Here is a 17,602-nt window from a genome sequence, read left to right as displayed (position 1 = left end):
TATACCCAGACGTGGGTCCCGTGCCTGCTGGGCTTAGAGACCCAAGCTGCTCCTCACTGATGAGCCCAAACAAGGGCAAAACATGTTTGGGGATGCCTGTGGTCTCGTGCAGAAGGGATGTGGCCTAGTAGTCTGGGCTGGACTGCCCCTTTTGGGGTGGGGCCAAGCCTTATTTGCATATGGTCTTTCCCCTTCTGTAAGGGCTTGGCAGGCGAAGAACGGTGGTCTGGAGGGTTGCCCAGAGCATTGCCATTGGTTAAGATTCATTCTAAACCTTCCAGCCATCACCTCTTTGTTTTTGCTTTGTCACCCCGAGTGGGATGGGTATGCCCAGACGTGGGTCCCGTGCCTGCTGGGCCTAGAGACCCAAGCTACTCCTCACTGATGAGCCCCAACAAGGGCGAAACATGTTTGGGGATGCTTGTGGTCTCGTGCAGAAGGGATGTGGCCTAGCAGTTCGGGCTGGACTGACCCTTTTGGGGTGGGGCCAAGCCTGATTTGCATATGGTCTTTCCCCTTCTGTAAGGGCTTGGCAGGCGAAGAATGGTGGTCTGGAGGGTTGCCCAGAGCATTGCCAGTGGTTAAGATTCATTCTAAACCTTCCAGCCATCACCTCTTTGTTTTTGCTTTGTCACCCCGAGTGGGACGGGTATGCCCAGAAGTGGGTCCCGTGCCTGCTGGGCCTATAGAGACCCAAGCTACTCCTCACTGATGAGCCCCAACAAGGGCGAAACATGTTTGGGGATGCTTGTGGTCTCGTGCAGAAGGGATGTGGCCTAGCAGTTCGGGCTGGACTGCCCCTTTTGGGGTGGGGCCAAGCCTGATTTGCATATGGTCTTTCCCCTTCTGTAATGGCCTGGCAGGTGAAGAACGGTGGTCTGGAGGGTTGCCCAGAGCATTGCCAGTGGTTAAGATTCATTCTAAACCTTCCAGCCATCACCACTTTGTTTTTGGTATGCGTAATGCAACCACTCCCTCTAGTGGTGAAAACATGAAATAAGCATTTATTTATTTATTTTGACATTTTTATAGCGCACCTAACCGGGATGCATCTGGACGCTTTTACGTAACAGTGGTGGTTACAGTAGATACATATTCAATTTGGTTACAGTAGTTACATGTTACATTGGGCTGCGACGTCTGAAGGCAAATAGACAAAACATTGAGTTTTGGACATAGTAGATACAGTTTGTTGCAGATACCAGAGGATTGTTAGTGTAGCAGAATTGGTAGAACTGTAAAGTTGTATTTTTTCTAGATATCGTGGGACAAGAGCCAGGTTTTGAGGCCTTTGTGGAAGGACCACATGGAGGAGTCTGATCTCAGTGTAAGGGGTAGGGCATTCCATTATTTAGCAGTAATCACAGGAAAGGTGCACCCTCTAGCCTTTTGGCATCTATATATAGGGAAAGTGAGGCAGCATGAGTATTCAGATCTGATTGGTCTACTGGATTGGGCTTTACAGATATGCCTATCTAGGTAGATCGGGGCGCTGTTTGCCAGACATTTGTGTGTCCGAGATAAAGTTTTAAATGTTATACATTCCCAGACCGGGAGCCAGTGGGTATTTTGTCTAGCTGAAGAGATGTGTTCTTTTTTTGGTATGTTAAGGGCAGCTCCACAGGATTATTTTGGATGATTTGTAGTTTGTTAATGTTTAGGGAGTTAGAGCCTGCAAAGAGGGAGTTACAGTAATCAATCCTAGACAGTATAACGGCTCTAGCAAGGGTGGTGCAGGTGTCGGTGGTCAGGAAAGGTCTGCTGGCATTGATTAGTTTGGCAGTGTAGACTGCTGCCGATGCAATTGCTGTACTAGTGATCAATAGTTGGAAACAAAGTACAAAAACATATCAATACATTGAATAGTAATTCTGTGACATGCCAATGATCTACAAAAGAACAATTTGGTAAAACGATAGCAGGGACTGATTACATTTACACTTTCATGTTCACAAGTTGTGCTGCCTTATTTTCCTCATATGCACGGTGGAGTGCAAACGTGAGGGTAAAAAGTTGGCATACACCCTTCTACACTTCCATTTTGGACTCCTTCATGCAAATTGAGTAAACACTGCCTGACATGTATGCAGTCATGGCAGGTGTTCTTTATAATGAATTCCTATGGAGTCTGCCTTATTTTTACTGGTGTAAAAAGCAAGCAGACTCCACACGAATCCACATCAATTGTGTGGAGTAGAGGAAGGGGCAGGAGAGTTGTACATTATGATCTGACCCTCCTATCCACCATACAAATTAATGAAAATGAGCTGTAATGAAAATGAAATAAAAGCCTTACACAAAGCTATAATGCATTCTGTCTATGTTAATGTTCAGTTAAAATGGGGTCCTTTGTGATATAAAATGCACAGTAAAAGAAAATGTAAGTGGTATATTTTCAAAATTGCATATACATTAAATCATGAAATATACAAATTTGAACCTTTTGCAATTTAAAGGCGGCTGTTTTAAATAGAATATTTTTTATAAGGTTCTTATTAACGTTGGAGTTAAGGCAACCACTATGAAGCGTGATGTGGAACCTTCATACAAATTAAATTAAAATATGTCATACTTAAAAAAGTATTTTTTTTATTTAATAACACACAAATAAACATAACACAATTACATTGTACAGTAATAATGCAATATACATGTAAATACATTTAAATAACATAAAAGGATAACCACCACAATAGTTGATAAATTAATTAACAAACAGTGCTTGATAAATATTGCATAAGACTTTCAAAATATAGAATTATAATTTGAAAAAAATGCTTACAAAAGAGTTAAGCTTAAACCAACAAAAAATGTAGTTTGCAACATATTAGAAATAAAAATGCTATGGTAACATAACATAAATGTTCAATTAATTTCCAAATATGTTATATATCATGGTAACATGAACTCACCCACAAACATAAATGCATACAATATTACTACAAAACAATAGCACACATATTACAAAATATTAAATGTGTACATACAACTTAATATGAAATAAGCTATAAAAATGTGTAAAAGCGAAGTAAAATATAGTAACACATTTCCTTTAAAACATACAAATAACATAGATTTTCAAAAAGATATTATACAAATTAATATAAAGTCAAATACAGACTACATATTTTACAAATAATAAAACAAGCTTAATCATACATCCACAATAATAAATACTCTATATGAATACTTAAACATAAAATATACATTTCAATTAGCATTATTTGCATATTAAAATTGCAATATTACTCATATTCCACACGTAATAAGTGAAAACATGTACTATGAACAATGCACATTCTATTATTAAAATGAAACATACCCTAAAAAACTACAAAACCATACAAAATATCATGCACAGTAAAATAAATACTTACTGGCATGTATGTCAGTACTTGTTAGCAAGTATCTATGTCAACAAACAACATCAATATATAATATGGAGTAATACTTACACTAACATAATTTTAACAAGTGCATTTTTGTATATGTAAAGAACAATAATCAGTAGTCTATACATAAAATTACTGCAAACATGTAAAATGTGTGCTACACATAACAATATTAAAATAACACAAACTGTAAACAGCAACAAAAACATACCTAATATAATACACTTTAAAAACCTACATTAAAACATACATTTAAAAAATGTCATTAAACACAAACAAATATTCACAAAACATATTATATCACTTTCACTATAAACATTCATATCAAAAATAAAATGCTACAAAATAAGTGCAGCATGAGTTAAGGTTAGCAAAATATTTGATTTTAATATAACAAATGTGTAGATGAATCGATGATAGGCATTATGTTGTTAGCTTAACAATTTTATTTCTAATGTTTGTAGACTTAACAATTTTGTTGGTTGAATCTGAACTCTTTTGTAGATTCTTTCAAATATAGAAATATATAATTGCATAAGTCCATTTATACAAACCTTATATGCATCCTCAGCACCCATATAAAAATAATACAACTCAAACCACACATTTACATCAATAAAGAACTAGCTCTCTACACATAGTTCAGGAATATACTTTTATGTCAAAAAATTAATTTTTAAATCTAAAATCCTCTGAGTACATTTGTATCACTATGATCCCAAAAATGCCAACAATCACAGTTAAGCAAATTATTATCTCTGCTCAAAGAAATACACCATAAACAGTCCTCTTAGTGGTGTCCTCAATATGGGTATTCAAATATCTTGTTTTTGAGCTGGTCCAATGGCCTCACATTCTATATGAAAATATTTGAAATGTTTTAGTGATTCAACTTTGTGCCATTACAAAGACTATATAAGTGTGGGCAATGTATTTTCAACCATGCAACCATCACTAGCAGTGTAACCTAGATCACCCTTAGATATTGTCACTGTTTATTCACACAGACAAATATGTTCAGAAATTGTGGGCAAATTGCAAACATTGTGAAGAATTTTACATATTCGCCAGCAGTAATCTATTTTCCAAGTACTCTAATATGGCTTTCATGCCTTGCCATGAGGGTGGACATGGCCTTTAACGGCCCGCCAGCCCAAGCTAAGGCAGGCCTGAGTCAAGTAAGGGCCTCAGCTAGGGTTGTGGGACATTAAAGGCTACATCCACTCGACTTGCAGGATATGAAAGCCATTTGCACCCTGGGGTTCATCCGTGGTGCAAATGGCTTTCACAATTTTTCATCCGTAGACCCGTGCTGCTAGCGCAGCTGATCTCCTGATGAAAATGGAAAAAAAATACCGCTACCATATGGAAATGGAAAATGGACTAAGTACCTTTTCCATGACTATGGCAGAGGCCAGACAGGAGGGCTCTGGGACTGGAGCACAATGCTCTGGTCCCTCTGATAAGTAGAGGGGATGGGGAGGCAACAGGGAGGATCTCCCTGTTGCCTCCTCTCAATGAAAGAAATGAGAAAAAATACATCACCCGGGGAAGGGCCTTGGGTGGCTGGGACAGCGGGCAGGGATTGGATTGTGTATTTTCGCATGCCATTTTCCAGACACCTGCTTGGCTGAGTGCCCTTCCCCGGGTGCAGATTTGTTATAACAATGTCTTTGTTTTAAGCTATTTACACTCACACTGCTCAGCCACCTTAGCTGACACATATCCAATTCTTCTAGTAAAAAAATACAGGAATGTTAATACCTTTGAAATTTCAGATGGTCTTCTTTACTCCAGTATGAATGAATAGCTTGTTTGAGTGAGCAGAAAAGTGTGTTAGATGTTGCCTTCATTATTTCAGTATAGATGAGTGTGCAAAGGTTACCTAGCAGTGTCAAATAAATTGGGCTATGTTGATGTTATAAATATTGTTTTAACCTTTAGAAAACTTTGAATTCCTACATAAAGGGTTATATCGACAACTTTTTGCTAACCAATTCCAAACTTATATTAGTTAATGAACATGCTGAAACAAACTGTGTGCTACGGCACATCAAAGGATTCACTCCATGAAAGGACTCAGACTTTGATCCTTACATAATAGGCAGTGAGAGGGCCATTTAGCTGGGTTACACTAACACGTTAGGGCCATCTTGGCCATATTGGTCGCTCAGAATAGAGGCAGTAGGCACACGTATTCCCCCACAGTTCAGACAATATCTAGGTACTTGCCTAGTACTTACTATATCAGTGTATGCAAAGATTGCTCAGTGACCCTGCTTCTCATATCTATCATTGTTAGAGTCTGACAACTGATATTTCTCTTTCCCTTTTGGCTCTCTTCACTGCAAATCATAATAATCTCCTGAGGCTCACCAACCTTTTTGTTGCTAGATACTGATATTTTATTATTTCTTTACTTCCATTTTCTTTTTATTACGGGCTTGGCAGCCATGTTTATGATCTCTTTCATGTGCTGGAACATGTGTGATGTCTAACACTTTTGCAATACTAAAAACAAAGCATCCAGATATTACACCATAGTGATGATATCAATATCACCCACTAAATGCCCTATTAGAACAGCAGCTTAAGTCCAAGAGACTTTGTTAAATGCAGTTCCAGAACACTTCTGTGGACTGTAAGGCTATATTGATCATCATGTCACAGACTCGAGACTGGGAAGAGGAAACATATCTTTTCATCTATTAAAAATATATTAGTAAAGAGGAAAGCTCCAGCGCAATGGACTTTCCTTGGTAACACGATCATGTAATGCATCACGGATCAAACCTGGAAGGCCAATACATTCAGTACAACATTGTATGTAAGAATAGTGGTTAGAATGAACAACATTTGCCAAGCGCTCGAGAACTGGACTCTGTGATAGTTGTGCTAATAAAAAACACCAGATTTGAGACCCCAAGACTCCAAGGATGTGGAGGAACCTGCCAGGTCCAGTGGAAAAACCCATGCTTGGGGGTTTCAGTAGTGGAAGGAGACATTGGATTTATCAGGTTGCAGTTCAAACCCCGATCCAGGGACTGCACAGAAATCCCTTTTGTAGAGAAAAAATGATTCTAGTGACCATACAGTGTTCGCAGATCTACAAGAGATGACCTTCAGAATAGTGGATGATTGGACTTCAGCAGCAGAGATATACCACAGAACTGGATGCAGGTCAGTGATGCTTCACTGAGGACAAGGAACTCCATGGATGGAGAATGATGGATCCCTCAATGAAGAACATCTACAGGAGTTAAGTCAAGAAGTCCTATGACGGGGTAGAAGAGTTTGAACATTAGCAACATGCCACTGGGTTTGAGCACAGCATAAGGGCATCCACTTATTTCCTTGTCACATACAAAAGGACGCATGAATTCAATAGGATGCACTCAGGGCTGCAGGGAAGGAGGAGGATCATGGTGTTGCAGCAATGGCAGAGGCCTGAAACAACAAGATTTTGCACAGGAAGAAACAGAATTTCAATTTAAGAAGATGTGGAGGATGAATTACAGACCCACAGCAAACGTCAGGCTCTTATTTTTCAGCTATTTAGATTTGTTTCTAGAGAACAAAATAGTGATCCTAACAGACATACACAAAGAGACCTGGGGGGCTATCCAGCCACTTAATGAGCATAGAAGCACAAGCCAAAGTCCTGGGGGCCGCTCAATTAGTGAGAATAACAAATCCATGTTAAAATTTACATCTTTTCCCATTCTTTATTAGTACTATACTATTATGAAGTAAATGGAAATACATTTACTAAATAGCACCGAAAACGTGCAATCTGTCACAACAGAACTGTTCTTCGATATTTAATTATTTTAAAAACATCAGCATAAGATTGCATATGTTTGAAACAAAATCAACATTTCTTTCTAAAAAGCTTCAAACGTAGCAATGTGCAATGAATTCTGCGGGTTGAACAAAGACAAGGTCACATTTTTGACAAAATATATAAACAGTTGCACTCATTTTGGAATGTTTTCCTCAATTAAAGATAGATCTTTCCAGATGTTAGGTTTTGTGTGGACACATTTCAACAAAGAAGGAAAATAGGCTCAAACTTGCTTCTACCCATCTTTTCAGGACTCTTTAAAGACTCATTACTTTCTTTCTGACTGGCTAATACCATCTTCATGTAAAAATAAAATAAATGTTTAATTTTCACACTTTGCATAATGCTGAATTTCGAACTACATGTTCACATGCACTAGTTAACCACATCTTTATCACAATGTATAAGTCCCTCTCTGCTTAACATCAGTACCTTCACTATATATCTTTATCCTATACCTTATGCATAGGTTCAAGAAATTCATCTAAAGTATATTTGGAATCTTTACAGTTGTGTACCCAGTTGACTTGTCGAAATGCCTGCTCTTATATAAATTATTGCTGGTTTATTTATAGACTAAGTTATTATTTTATAATACGCACTCGTGAAGGGGGTAATTCAGAGAGGTTTCAACTGTACTCCTCACAGGGTTCTTCAATACGTTCCACTTTCAGCCTTCTCTCATCAGGAGTCTTACACCTTCTAGCACTCTCCCACCTGCCTCTTGAATACAATGAATGATCTTCACTCTCTGGCAATGTATCCTTGAATCTACAGTATTGCCAAAATCTATTCTTCCTACCCCACTATTAACCCTCAGCCAAAGATAACATAGATGAGTATGAAAAGCTTATATAACGTTCCCCAACTATTTGACTTCGTTATTTCTTATTGGTACATAACATACGCTCACGTCCACATGAATTGCATGTCACGTGATGAGGTTAACGAGACCACTTAAATCTGTTTTCTTGAAAGGTTCTGACTGCAAAATAATTGTGTCATTGATGTTCAACACTATGGGCCTCAACACGAGTTGGGCGGTAGCACCAACGCTATCTGCCCTACCGCCAAACCCACCGGCGCTATTAACGCCGGATCACGGGTTTGGCGGATTTGGAATTCCCCATTCCTCATTGAGCCCATTCGGGAATGCGCCATTCCCCATTGGGCTCAATGGGGAAATTTCACGCTCATACCGCCGGCGGATTTCCGCCGGCGGTATGAGCGCGAACTTTCGGCGGATTTCCCCCCAGCTCATAGCTGGGGAGAAATCGCCGAAGCCCTAATTTGGCGGACCCTTAAATCCAGCGGTAACAGCGCTACCGCCGGATTTAAGGGTTACAGCCAAACTCGTGATGAGGCCCTATGTATGGGCACAAAAGTACCGGAATTTACACCAATCAATTTTGTCCAATTTGTGTTATCTAATTGAAGAAATAGTATTGGGTTCCAAGTAGCCCTCTATCTGTGAAACATTTTGGCTAGACACCCACTTGGGGCCCCAACTCTTAACTGTGGACTCTGGAATGAGGCACCCATGCTAATCATTCAGTCATGCTATTTGAAAATATGAAGGCACCAGAAACTCTGTTAGGCTCCACTTATCGTCAGCTCTATTTCTATTTACCCATGGTTTGATGGTGCAGTTATTTGGACCAAACCAAATCAATATCAGGGTACAGGAAATAGAAACTTTCGCCAGTCCTCATGGGAGTTGTAGATTCTTGTTTCTCTTCATTTGATCACCATGTATCTTTTCAGTGTCTCTGAATGAGTATGACAGGATTACCAAATCATGCACCTCCTCATGGGAGATGCAGCCCCAAATTGTGAGTCTGTGGATACTAACTACATCCATTTTATGTATCTATTTATAGGTCACTTGTTTGGCTCTTATACAATTAGTGACACTGTTTCAAAGCGCCCACAGGGCAACAGGGTGGGGACAGGGGAAGGTAGACAATGAATTACAACAGGGATAAAAGATTAAATTAATAGTACAAACCAATCATGAGAATAACAGGGAAGGGGGAAGAACCTACTATGCCTTGTGAGTGTTCAGAACGTACAAGTGCAGCAGGGAGGGGGGTATGGGAAAGGTGCTGTGGTGCTCATAGAGGGGTGCTCGGTATGAAGTGCTAAGAAAAGAAAAACGTAAGTGCAATCTCCCGTGGGGAGGGTGAGCCTAAGCAAGTGCAGTATATGGACAGTGGCTGGGATGAGAGATGTGCTGGGTAAGGGCCACAAGGATACATGAGGGCCCTGCACATCAGTCATGCTACTGTATGATTTTCAGGAAAGAGAGGAGGGAAGGAAGAGGTCATTTGAAAGGTTATGAGGCTTTTTCAGAACTTAAGGAGATCCTGCTCAAGACACAGAGGGAGAGGGAGGCTATTCCACAGAAGGGAGCCAGCTGAGCAAAGTGATTGACCACCAGCTCTCTGTTTAGCAAACCTCTTCAGACGCAGGGAGTTGGTGCCAGAGGAGATCAATGAGATCCCGAGCTATGTCACCACTGAATACGCGTATTAATTCACTATTAGGAAACCGACGCCTAAAATCCGGAATATCGATCTCCTAGTTGCGACAGAGGTCATTAGCAGTACACCAAGCCTGGATGGCAGAGAGGCAGTCAGGGATGAAGGAAGGTGCAAGGGCATCAGTAGGAAGTTTGAAGAAGAGTTGTGTTTCATCAGCGTAGCACTGGAATTGGGGGAAGAAGGAGGAAATGAGACGTGCCTACAGGGAAAATTATATGTTAAAGAGCCAGGGTGAAAGAATGGAGCGATGGGGGACGCCACAGGTGAAGGAGGAAGCAGGGGAGGTGAAAGGGCCAGAATGATTTTGGAGGAACGGTCAGTTATGAAGGAGGTAAGGCAGTCCAGAGCCCGCTCCGAGATACCGAGGGTATCATGGACGCTTTTTATGAGGATGAAATGGTTCACTGTGTCAAATGCAGAAGAGCGATCAAGGAGGATTAGGACATCAGGGCAGTTGGAATCAAGGGATGCAAGCAGTTCTTCATGGGTGTTCAGAAGAGCAGATTCCGTGCCTCTGGATGCTCGTAATCCATACTAGTGGTCTTGTAGACTGCCGACAAGTTCAGTATGAGCATTGAGTTGAGGGATGGCCAACTTCTCTAGTAGTTTCCCCAGGAAAGGGGTGATGGAAATGGCGCGGTAGTTAGCTGGGCAGGAAGAATCTGCAGATTTTTGTTAAGGAGGGGGCGCACAAGGAGGGGGCGCACAAGGGCGTGCTTGAGGGAGGATGGAAAAGAACCAGTGGCAAAGGAGGGGTTGCAGAGATCAGCAAGAGCAGAGAGAGGGGATGTTGCCCTTGATGGTTCTGGAAGAGCATGGGGCAACTTGTTTGCAAGATACTTTCATGGGGTTGACAACTCTGGTGACTTCTTCAGGGGAGATAGGAGCGAAGGAGGAGAAGGAGGAAGGAGGAGTGTGAGTGGTGGGGGTGTCAGAGGGGAAAGGTTGGGTAGGAAGAGTGCGTGACAAGGTTGTTTAGAATATCCTGGGTTTTGGAAATGAAGTGAGAGGCGAGTGCATTACAAAGGGACTGGGAAGGAGTAGAGGCAGAAGATAATGTGGACCGGTTGGCAAATTCCCTGCAGATTTTGAAGAGTTCTGCCGTGTTTTTGGACGCGTTGGACACTCCTGCCTGAATGTGGGCTCTTTTTTGGCACAGATGGAGATTCTGTAATGTCTCTGGATCAGGCGCCAGGCCAGTTTGTCAGAGAGTGAGCGTGAAATGCGTTACTTCCGTTCAGCAGCCCTGCACTTACGTTTTTGGTCTGCAAGTTCAGTGTAGAACCAGGTGTCATGGTTGGAGGCAGGTTTCAGGCAGATCCTCATGACAGGGGCAAGGATGGCAAGGGTGTTGGTAATGGACAGATAGAGTTTGCTGAGGGCAGAATCAGTGGTAACGTCTGTGTTGGGTGGGCAAGGGGGAATGAAGGTGGAAGAGAAGGCAGCATCTGACACTCGTTTCATTGGACGGATGTTCGTGAACGAGGTTGCCAGAGCTTTATGAGGAGTTGTAACAGAGCCAGAAGGACCCAAGTGAGAGGTGACGAGATGGTGGTCAGACCAGGAGAGAGTGGTGACCAGGGGAGTAGAGAGAGTGAGGTTGGATTGGATGATGGCGTCTAACGTGTGTCCAGCAGAATGGGTAGGGCCAGAGGGACGAATGCAAAGGAATAGGGAGGAGCAGAGGTCAGTGAAGAAGGTGGTTGATGTGCATGGGGAGCCTAGGTGGATGTTGAAGTCACCTAGCAGTAGCAGGTTAGAGGTGGTAGGGAGGAACAGAAATTTGCCCACTCAGAAAGGTACAGAGAAGAAGTGCCTGGAGGCTGGCAGATGGTGGCAATGGTCAAGGTGGAGGAAGGAGAGATGACCAATTTACATACTAGGCTCTCAAAGGATGAATAGGGCTGAGTGGGTAGGATGGAAGAAGGAATCCACTCAGGGAAGATTACGGAAACCCCACAGCCAGCACAGTGGGGTTGAGGTTTTGAGGTGATCTTAAAGCTGTCGGGTAGGAGTGTGTCAAAGGAAGTAACCGAGCTGACATTGAACTAAGTTTCAGTGAGTTCAAGTATGTCCAGGTCAGTGTCTTCAAGGAGAAGGCAGATGTCAGCATAGTTGTTGATGGCTGAGCGTGAGTTGAGGGTTGCCAGGTGGAGATGGTCACTGCCTTTGAAGGTTTATTGAGGCAGAATGGCAGGTGTGGGGCTTCCATCTGAAGTGGTGGAGCAGAGGGGGTAAAGGGGGAGAGGCAGGGGAAGGAAGGAAATTGATGAACGAAGGCAGGATCCAGTCAAAGAGAAGGAGGTTGGCCTGAGGGCTTTGAACCAGGACTGTGCCCATTGCTGCAGCAGCGAGATGAGAATAAGCCCGCATGGAGGACTTCCCACTTGGTGCCGCCATTAATGGACGTCGAAGAATAAAGTGGGAGAGTGGCAGTGAGGTGAGAGGTCCATAGGTCAGTAGATGGGACAGATAAGAGGATGTCAGTGAAGATTTCTCTTGAGGCACTGACATAGGTGTCTGCAATTGGGAGGCAAGTGTTAGCAGCAAGAATGTTTTTTATTGCTTTTCCCGTCCAGATTTAGTGAGGGAGGATAGGTGATGGTGTAGCAGTTAGAGTAGATTGGAGAGATGGAAAGTGCCATCTCGGAGCAAGAGGAGGACGTAAGAGGCAGAGAGAAAGCAAGATGGGGTTGGGGATGAGTGTGCTGCAGTGCACAGTTCTGAACCTGAAGCACAGTTGGTTAAGTGGGTGTTAGGAGTACAAAACAAAAATAATGTAGGATGAAGTAAAACCTAAATTTGATTTTTACACTAACAGACAATTTCAATGCAGGATGAAGGCACACCTAAAGACGATGTTTACACTAACAGACAATTTCATTGCATGATGAAGGCACACCTAAAAACGATTTTTACACTAATAGACACAAACTATGGAGGATGACACAGGAATTGCAGCAGAGCAGTACAGAGATGGAGTCAGTGAAATGTAGCTATGGGAGTAAAAGCAGAGTGAAGTTTCACTGTAGTGCAGTGGAAATCTGCAATGTGAATGACTGGAGAGGCAGAGGGAGTGAGTCAATAGAGGCGAAGCAGCCACCAAGCAAAAGCACTCATGTGATGGCAAGAGGGGAGATGTTGCAGTCCATAGGTGCTTTGAAGGAGCAACCAACATGAAGGAGCATCTTTGGGTGTAGCTGTAAGAGAGTGGGGCCCGGAAGACCAGCCAGGCACTGACAGGAACAAAAAGGGCATAGATGCGGGCCTACGGTGAAGGGCCGGCTTCCGCCTCATGGTGGCCCTGATTGGATGAAGTAGGAAGGTAGGCAACCAATCGGAAGGGGCCAAGGCTTCAACAAAGGATGACTCCACTGGTAGAGACTGGAGCGGCCATCTTACAAAAGGCCCACAAACATCAGGGCTAATGCAGCAAAAACGGATTTCATGCCCCTTAAATCACCTTACACTGCATAGGTGCATCAGGAAAGTAACGTTTTGCATATTTGAAAATGTTGTAATAACTTTATATTTTCAGTGCGAGCCTCGCGCACTGTGGCAAGATTCGCAGAAATAAAATTACTTTCTTAAAGAATGAGGGCAGGAGATGCACAGCGATAGTTCACAGCCCAAAAAGGGCTTACCTTCCCACAGATGCAGCATCAGCGAGGAGGAGCCAGTGGGGGCTCGATGGAGCACGATGAGCCTGCCTCTTTGTCAGCCGTGGCTGAGCATTTTGAACTCTATGCTCAAGTTAGTGAGGTATCTAAACAAGTGCATTTATTGTCTACACCCTAGCATCTTATCGATTTGTGGGAGAAATTGTCCTATTATCATCATACTTAAATGAAAAGGTCACATAAAAAGGCCCTGTAATCTTTCTCAAAGTATCAATCCAGAATTGTTAGTTATGCTTGAACTGTGACTACAGACTTCCTCTTTGTTTGGAGTGCATTGATGTATCTAACACAAGCAGGGGTAAATTGCCTATAGGGTACTATGGAGACTTCATGGTAGGTCTCTGCACCATGGGCCTCTTTTGCGTGGTTACCTATTTTATTTCCAAATGTTCTCATAGGAAAAGAGTTGGGCTTGTTGAAAATGTGTAATATGGGGGCACTAAATTATTCCCAGGGCTTCCTTTTGGTTTCCAGTACACCACTGGTGCGTCTAATATTGTGCTGAGCATTCCAGTCCTTATTTTTGACCGGTGAACTCCTATCCAGACTGTCAACGGATGTGTTGTCATTCCCAAATACATTTACTGACATGCTTAGATGATGATGTAAATGACATTATTGTTTTGACAAGTTGTGCGACCACGAATGGTCCAATTCTTTCAAAGAACCAAGCAATATTTCCCTTCCATTGTAAGTTGGCATGATAAACCTGACCCAGATTTAAAATTTTGATCAATAGGTGATAAACCCCCACAACCCTGTAATCGTCGTTCCCTGGGGTTCACAATATATGTGTGCCCTAATCTTTGTTTGATGTTGGGACCTTCTTTAAATGCAAACAAAACATTAACAATAGAGTGATCCACTTTCTTGATCTGATTCAAATTTTTCTTTATTGATTGGCCTACCTTACTGCACACAGTGTACGCAGAGCAGACAATAGTTTTTGATGTTAATATAGCGTCCCTATCAGTGATTAGTGTCTGTTTAAAGGAATGATTAATCAAACCTTTGGGGTTCCTCGGTTGAGCAATTTCGTTTTTAGGTTAGATGCATGTTCAAAATATGGGTCAAATACAGGTGCCTTTAACGTGCGCTTTCAGCATAGGTCAGTCAACCTACATTTTCGTGGACACAGCCACCAGTATGGAGATTTTAGACAGATGTCTGGGATACTCGCACAAAGGTACCTTTGTGGCCTCTGGCGAGAACACACATTGGCATAAATGGCCAAAATGGCTGTTCCGCACATAAATCACACAAAGGACAACCACATAACAAAATCACTATGCCACCGAACTTAGGACAGAGAAGGCACTTTGCTTCTGTTCAGTGAGCAAGTGGCCCCCAATGAGATAAAAAGACCACAAGACTTTGCAACCAGATAAAAAGTAGGTAGCTGCCACTAAACACATGTATAGAGTTAGGGAACTCACCATGAGACTAAATTAGGCACTTTGCTGGTATCTTTTGCCTGGTAGCCAAATGGGCTACTTCAGGGAGACCTCAGTAAAGGTACCCCTTCCCGAAAACATGATGGACGATTCCAAAATGCCTGCAGAAATTCGAAGGGACTAACAGAGTGAGCAAAAGGAGAGACAAAAAAGACTTTCTGACCTACCAACCAACTTTTTTAAAGCATGATTCATTCATCAATGGTTTTTTGGAATGCTTTAAAAGTGGATGACGCCATTTCTATTACTGTTATGCTCGACGTTAATGTTATCCATTAGCATCATAAAGATCATCATTTTGGGTGCCCTTCGTTGCTTTCAAAAGGATAACATCTGTTCACTGATTTGGATTATATGAACTCGTATTAATGTGCACATAATTGAGCAATGATATGAAAACGATTTGATGTGACTCTACACAAACGACTCAAACCATGGGATGACCGTATTGAGAACTGATCTGTAGCATTTTAACAGACTGGGAAAAAGTCTATCGGGCTAATTTTAATTGTAAGAATAAATTGCATTGGGGGATCACTAACATTTGCATTTCTATGCAAAATGTTGCCTCCGTGCAATATCATCCTTATCTAACATGCAGTGGAAAACAAAGTGTAAGGAAAGTCAAAATCACTTTTACATCTTTGTTTTCCAGCATGTGGTGGCATTTTTTTGTTTTAAATGTCCTGCAATCAACAATTTCTGGAAGCATTTACAAATGATTGCTGTGGAATGCGCCTACTTTTAGCAAGCTACAAATACTTGAAGATTCTATAGTAATCTGTTTATCTAATGGCAACATAAAAATGCCACGCTGGCGTCAAACCATGTACTGTTTTAACGCACAGTGGGGATGCATGACAGACACGGTTATTCCATTCACTTCCCCTTACCTGTCTGAAAACAACAAACCAATCTCCCAGATCGACAACAAAGATGTTAAAACAGTCTTTTTGCCTTGTTATCCAATCAGTGCCATAAGAGGTCAAACAATCATTAGCTGATGCTCGTGGTTGATGCTTTTAATATCCACATATATCAATGCACCTGGTCTTGCATTCTGTGTATTCTTTTTTAGGAGAGTCGACCACCTCTCTACTTTACCAGATTGCAAACATAAACCTTGTGCTTTCTGATTTTGCCTTGACTGTTCTCTAGCGTGCATTTCACCTTTCATTAAAACTATGCTCTTCCTATCATGACTGTGTTTAAATGCAGCCTTCTTGCATGTCTTTGCCAGAAGGAAAAAAAAAGATCACCTTTTTCCATTTATCATGTCATCTTTTAAGTCTTTTTCTGAGGCAGAAATAGCACATTAATGTTTTCTTTTGTTAGGGCGAGTTGGCAATATCCTCGGAAATGGAGCAGCTCCAGACAGCTCTTTTTTTCGATAATGTCCCTGGCACTTGGGTGAAGTTGGCATATCCATCAACATACAGCCTCACTCTGTGGTAAGTCAATCAATGCAAGCGTTCCTTCCTTTCAATCAATACATGGTCCGATGAATTTTAAAATATGATGTCTTTGTCAAGCATTTTATTTCATGAGTAAAGTCATCCACAAAAGTCATTTATAGCTTGACAGCAAAATGTGCGAAGATAACATGTTGTGTCTTATTACCCATCTTAAAGTAATTGCAAGCATTTGATGAATCTATCCCTCACTGTAACTCTGATACCTCCTAGGACAAAAACTCCTGTACCAGACAGACTTTTTATCTCGATCCTCAAATGTCTTTTTACAGAATAGATTGGTGTTTGTATCCATGTGGCTCTACACGCCCAAAGGAGACCCCTCTCTTTAATTAAAAGGCTGGCAATCCAAGGTAAACCAACGAGCCTAATTAACTGATAATCAATTTCCAAATTAAAGGTATTACAATGATTTTTTTAAAAAAAGAAAGAGTTGGTCGCCATCTCAAATGCCTAAAGGGAGCAGGTTGCATATGGTGGTATTCTTACCAATTGCTGTCATCCCTGGGTGCTCGTTAAATGCCTGTCTTAGTTTTCTTGTTTGACTTATTTACTTATTTATTTAATTTACATTTCTAGCTGTGCACAACGCCCATGGGCTTCTAGACGCTAGTTACAGTTATGTCCTGCAATCCTTTACTAGATACCATTGGGGCATTTCAATGAAGTGTTCATGCATAGAGTGGTAGTGGCTTTTAGATGACTCTCAATGAGACATGCAGTTCATTTTCTTTTCTTTCTTTTAAATATTAGCATACTATGTTATATTTTGTATTGAAGTTGCCGTTCCGACTATCCTGTTTCGATTTTCTGCAAAAATGCAATGTATTATGTATATGTGTAGATATACAAAGGGCCTCATTACACGGATGGCGGTAGGGATTTACCGGTACTGATACCGGTACCGGTAAATCCCTACCGCCTTACCACGAGGTCCCTTTGCGGGTTGGGGGATTTAACGCCTGCTTTTTGCAGGCGTTAAAATCCAACCCGCTAAGGGACCTCGGAGCTAATTACGGCACCGCAAAATTGCGGTGCCGTAATTAGCGCCTTCCCCATTCCCATAGAGCCCTATGGGGCAGAAATGGGAATGGGGAAGGGCAATGGCGGAAGGGGGATTTACCGCCCCTCCAACCTTGGAATGGGGCGGTAAATCCCCTTTCCGCCAAGGTGGTGCCGGTATTTTACCGGCATGAGCCATGGCACTAATAGCGCCA

At 41.9% G+C, this 17,602-nt stretch overlaps 1 protein-coding gene across 1 annotated transcript in view; it reads left to right on the top strand.

The window, feature by feature from the left end:
• The window catches only part of LOC138488874 (dynein axonemal heavy chain 11-like), a 2,478,284-nt gene that overhangs the window by 2,215,056 nt on the left and 245,626 nt on the right, over window positions 1-17,602 (top strand). The window contains exon 53 of the mRNA XM_069616234.1: window positions 16,249-16,364. Within this exon, the coding sequence (XP_069472335.1) occupies window positions 16,249-16,364 (116 nt within the window). The remainder of the gene's footprint in view (window positions 1-16,248; window positions 16,365-17,602) is intronic.

Source organism: Ambystoma mexicanum, chromosome 9 (assembly GCF_040938575.1).
Source record: "Ambystoma mexicanum isolate Mex_15411 chromosome 9, UKY_AmexF1_1, whole genome shotgun sequence".
NCBI lineage: Eukaryota > Metazoa > Chordata > Amphibia > Caudata > Ambystomatidae > Ambystoma > Ambystoma mexicanum.
Note: the sequence above shows the minus strand (reverse complement) of the source record. Positions and strands in the feature narration are given on the sequence as shown.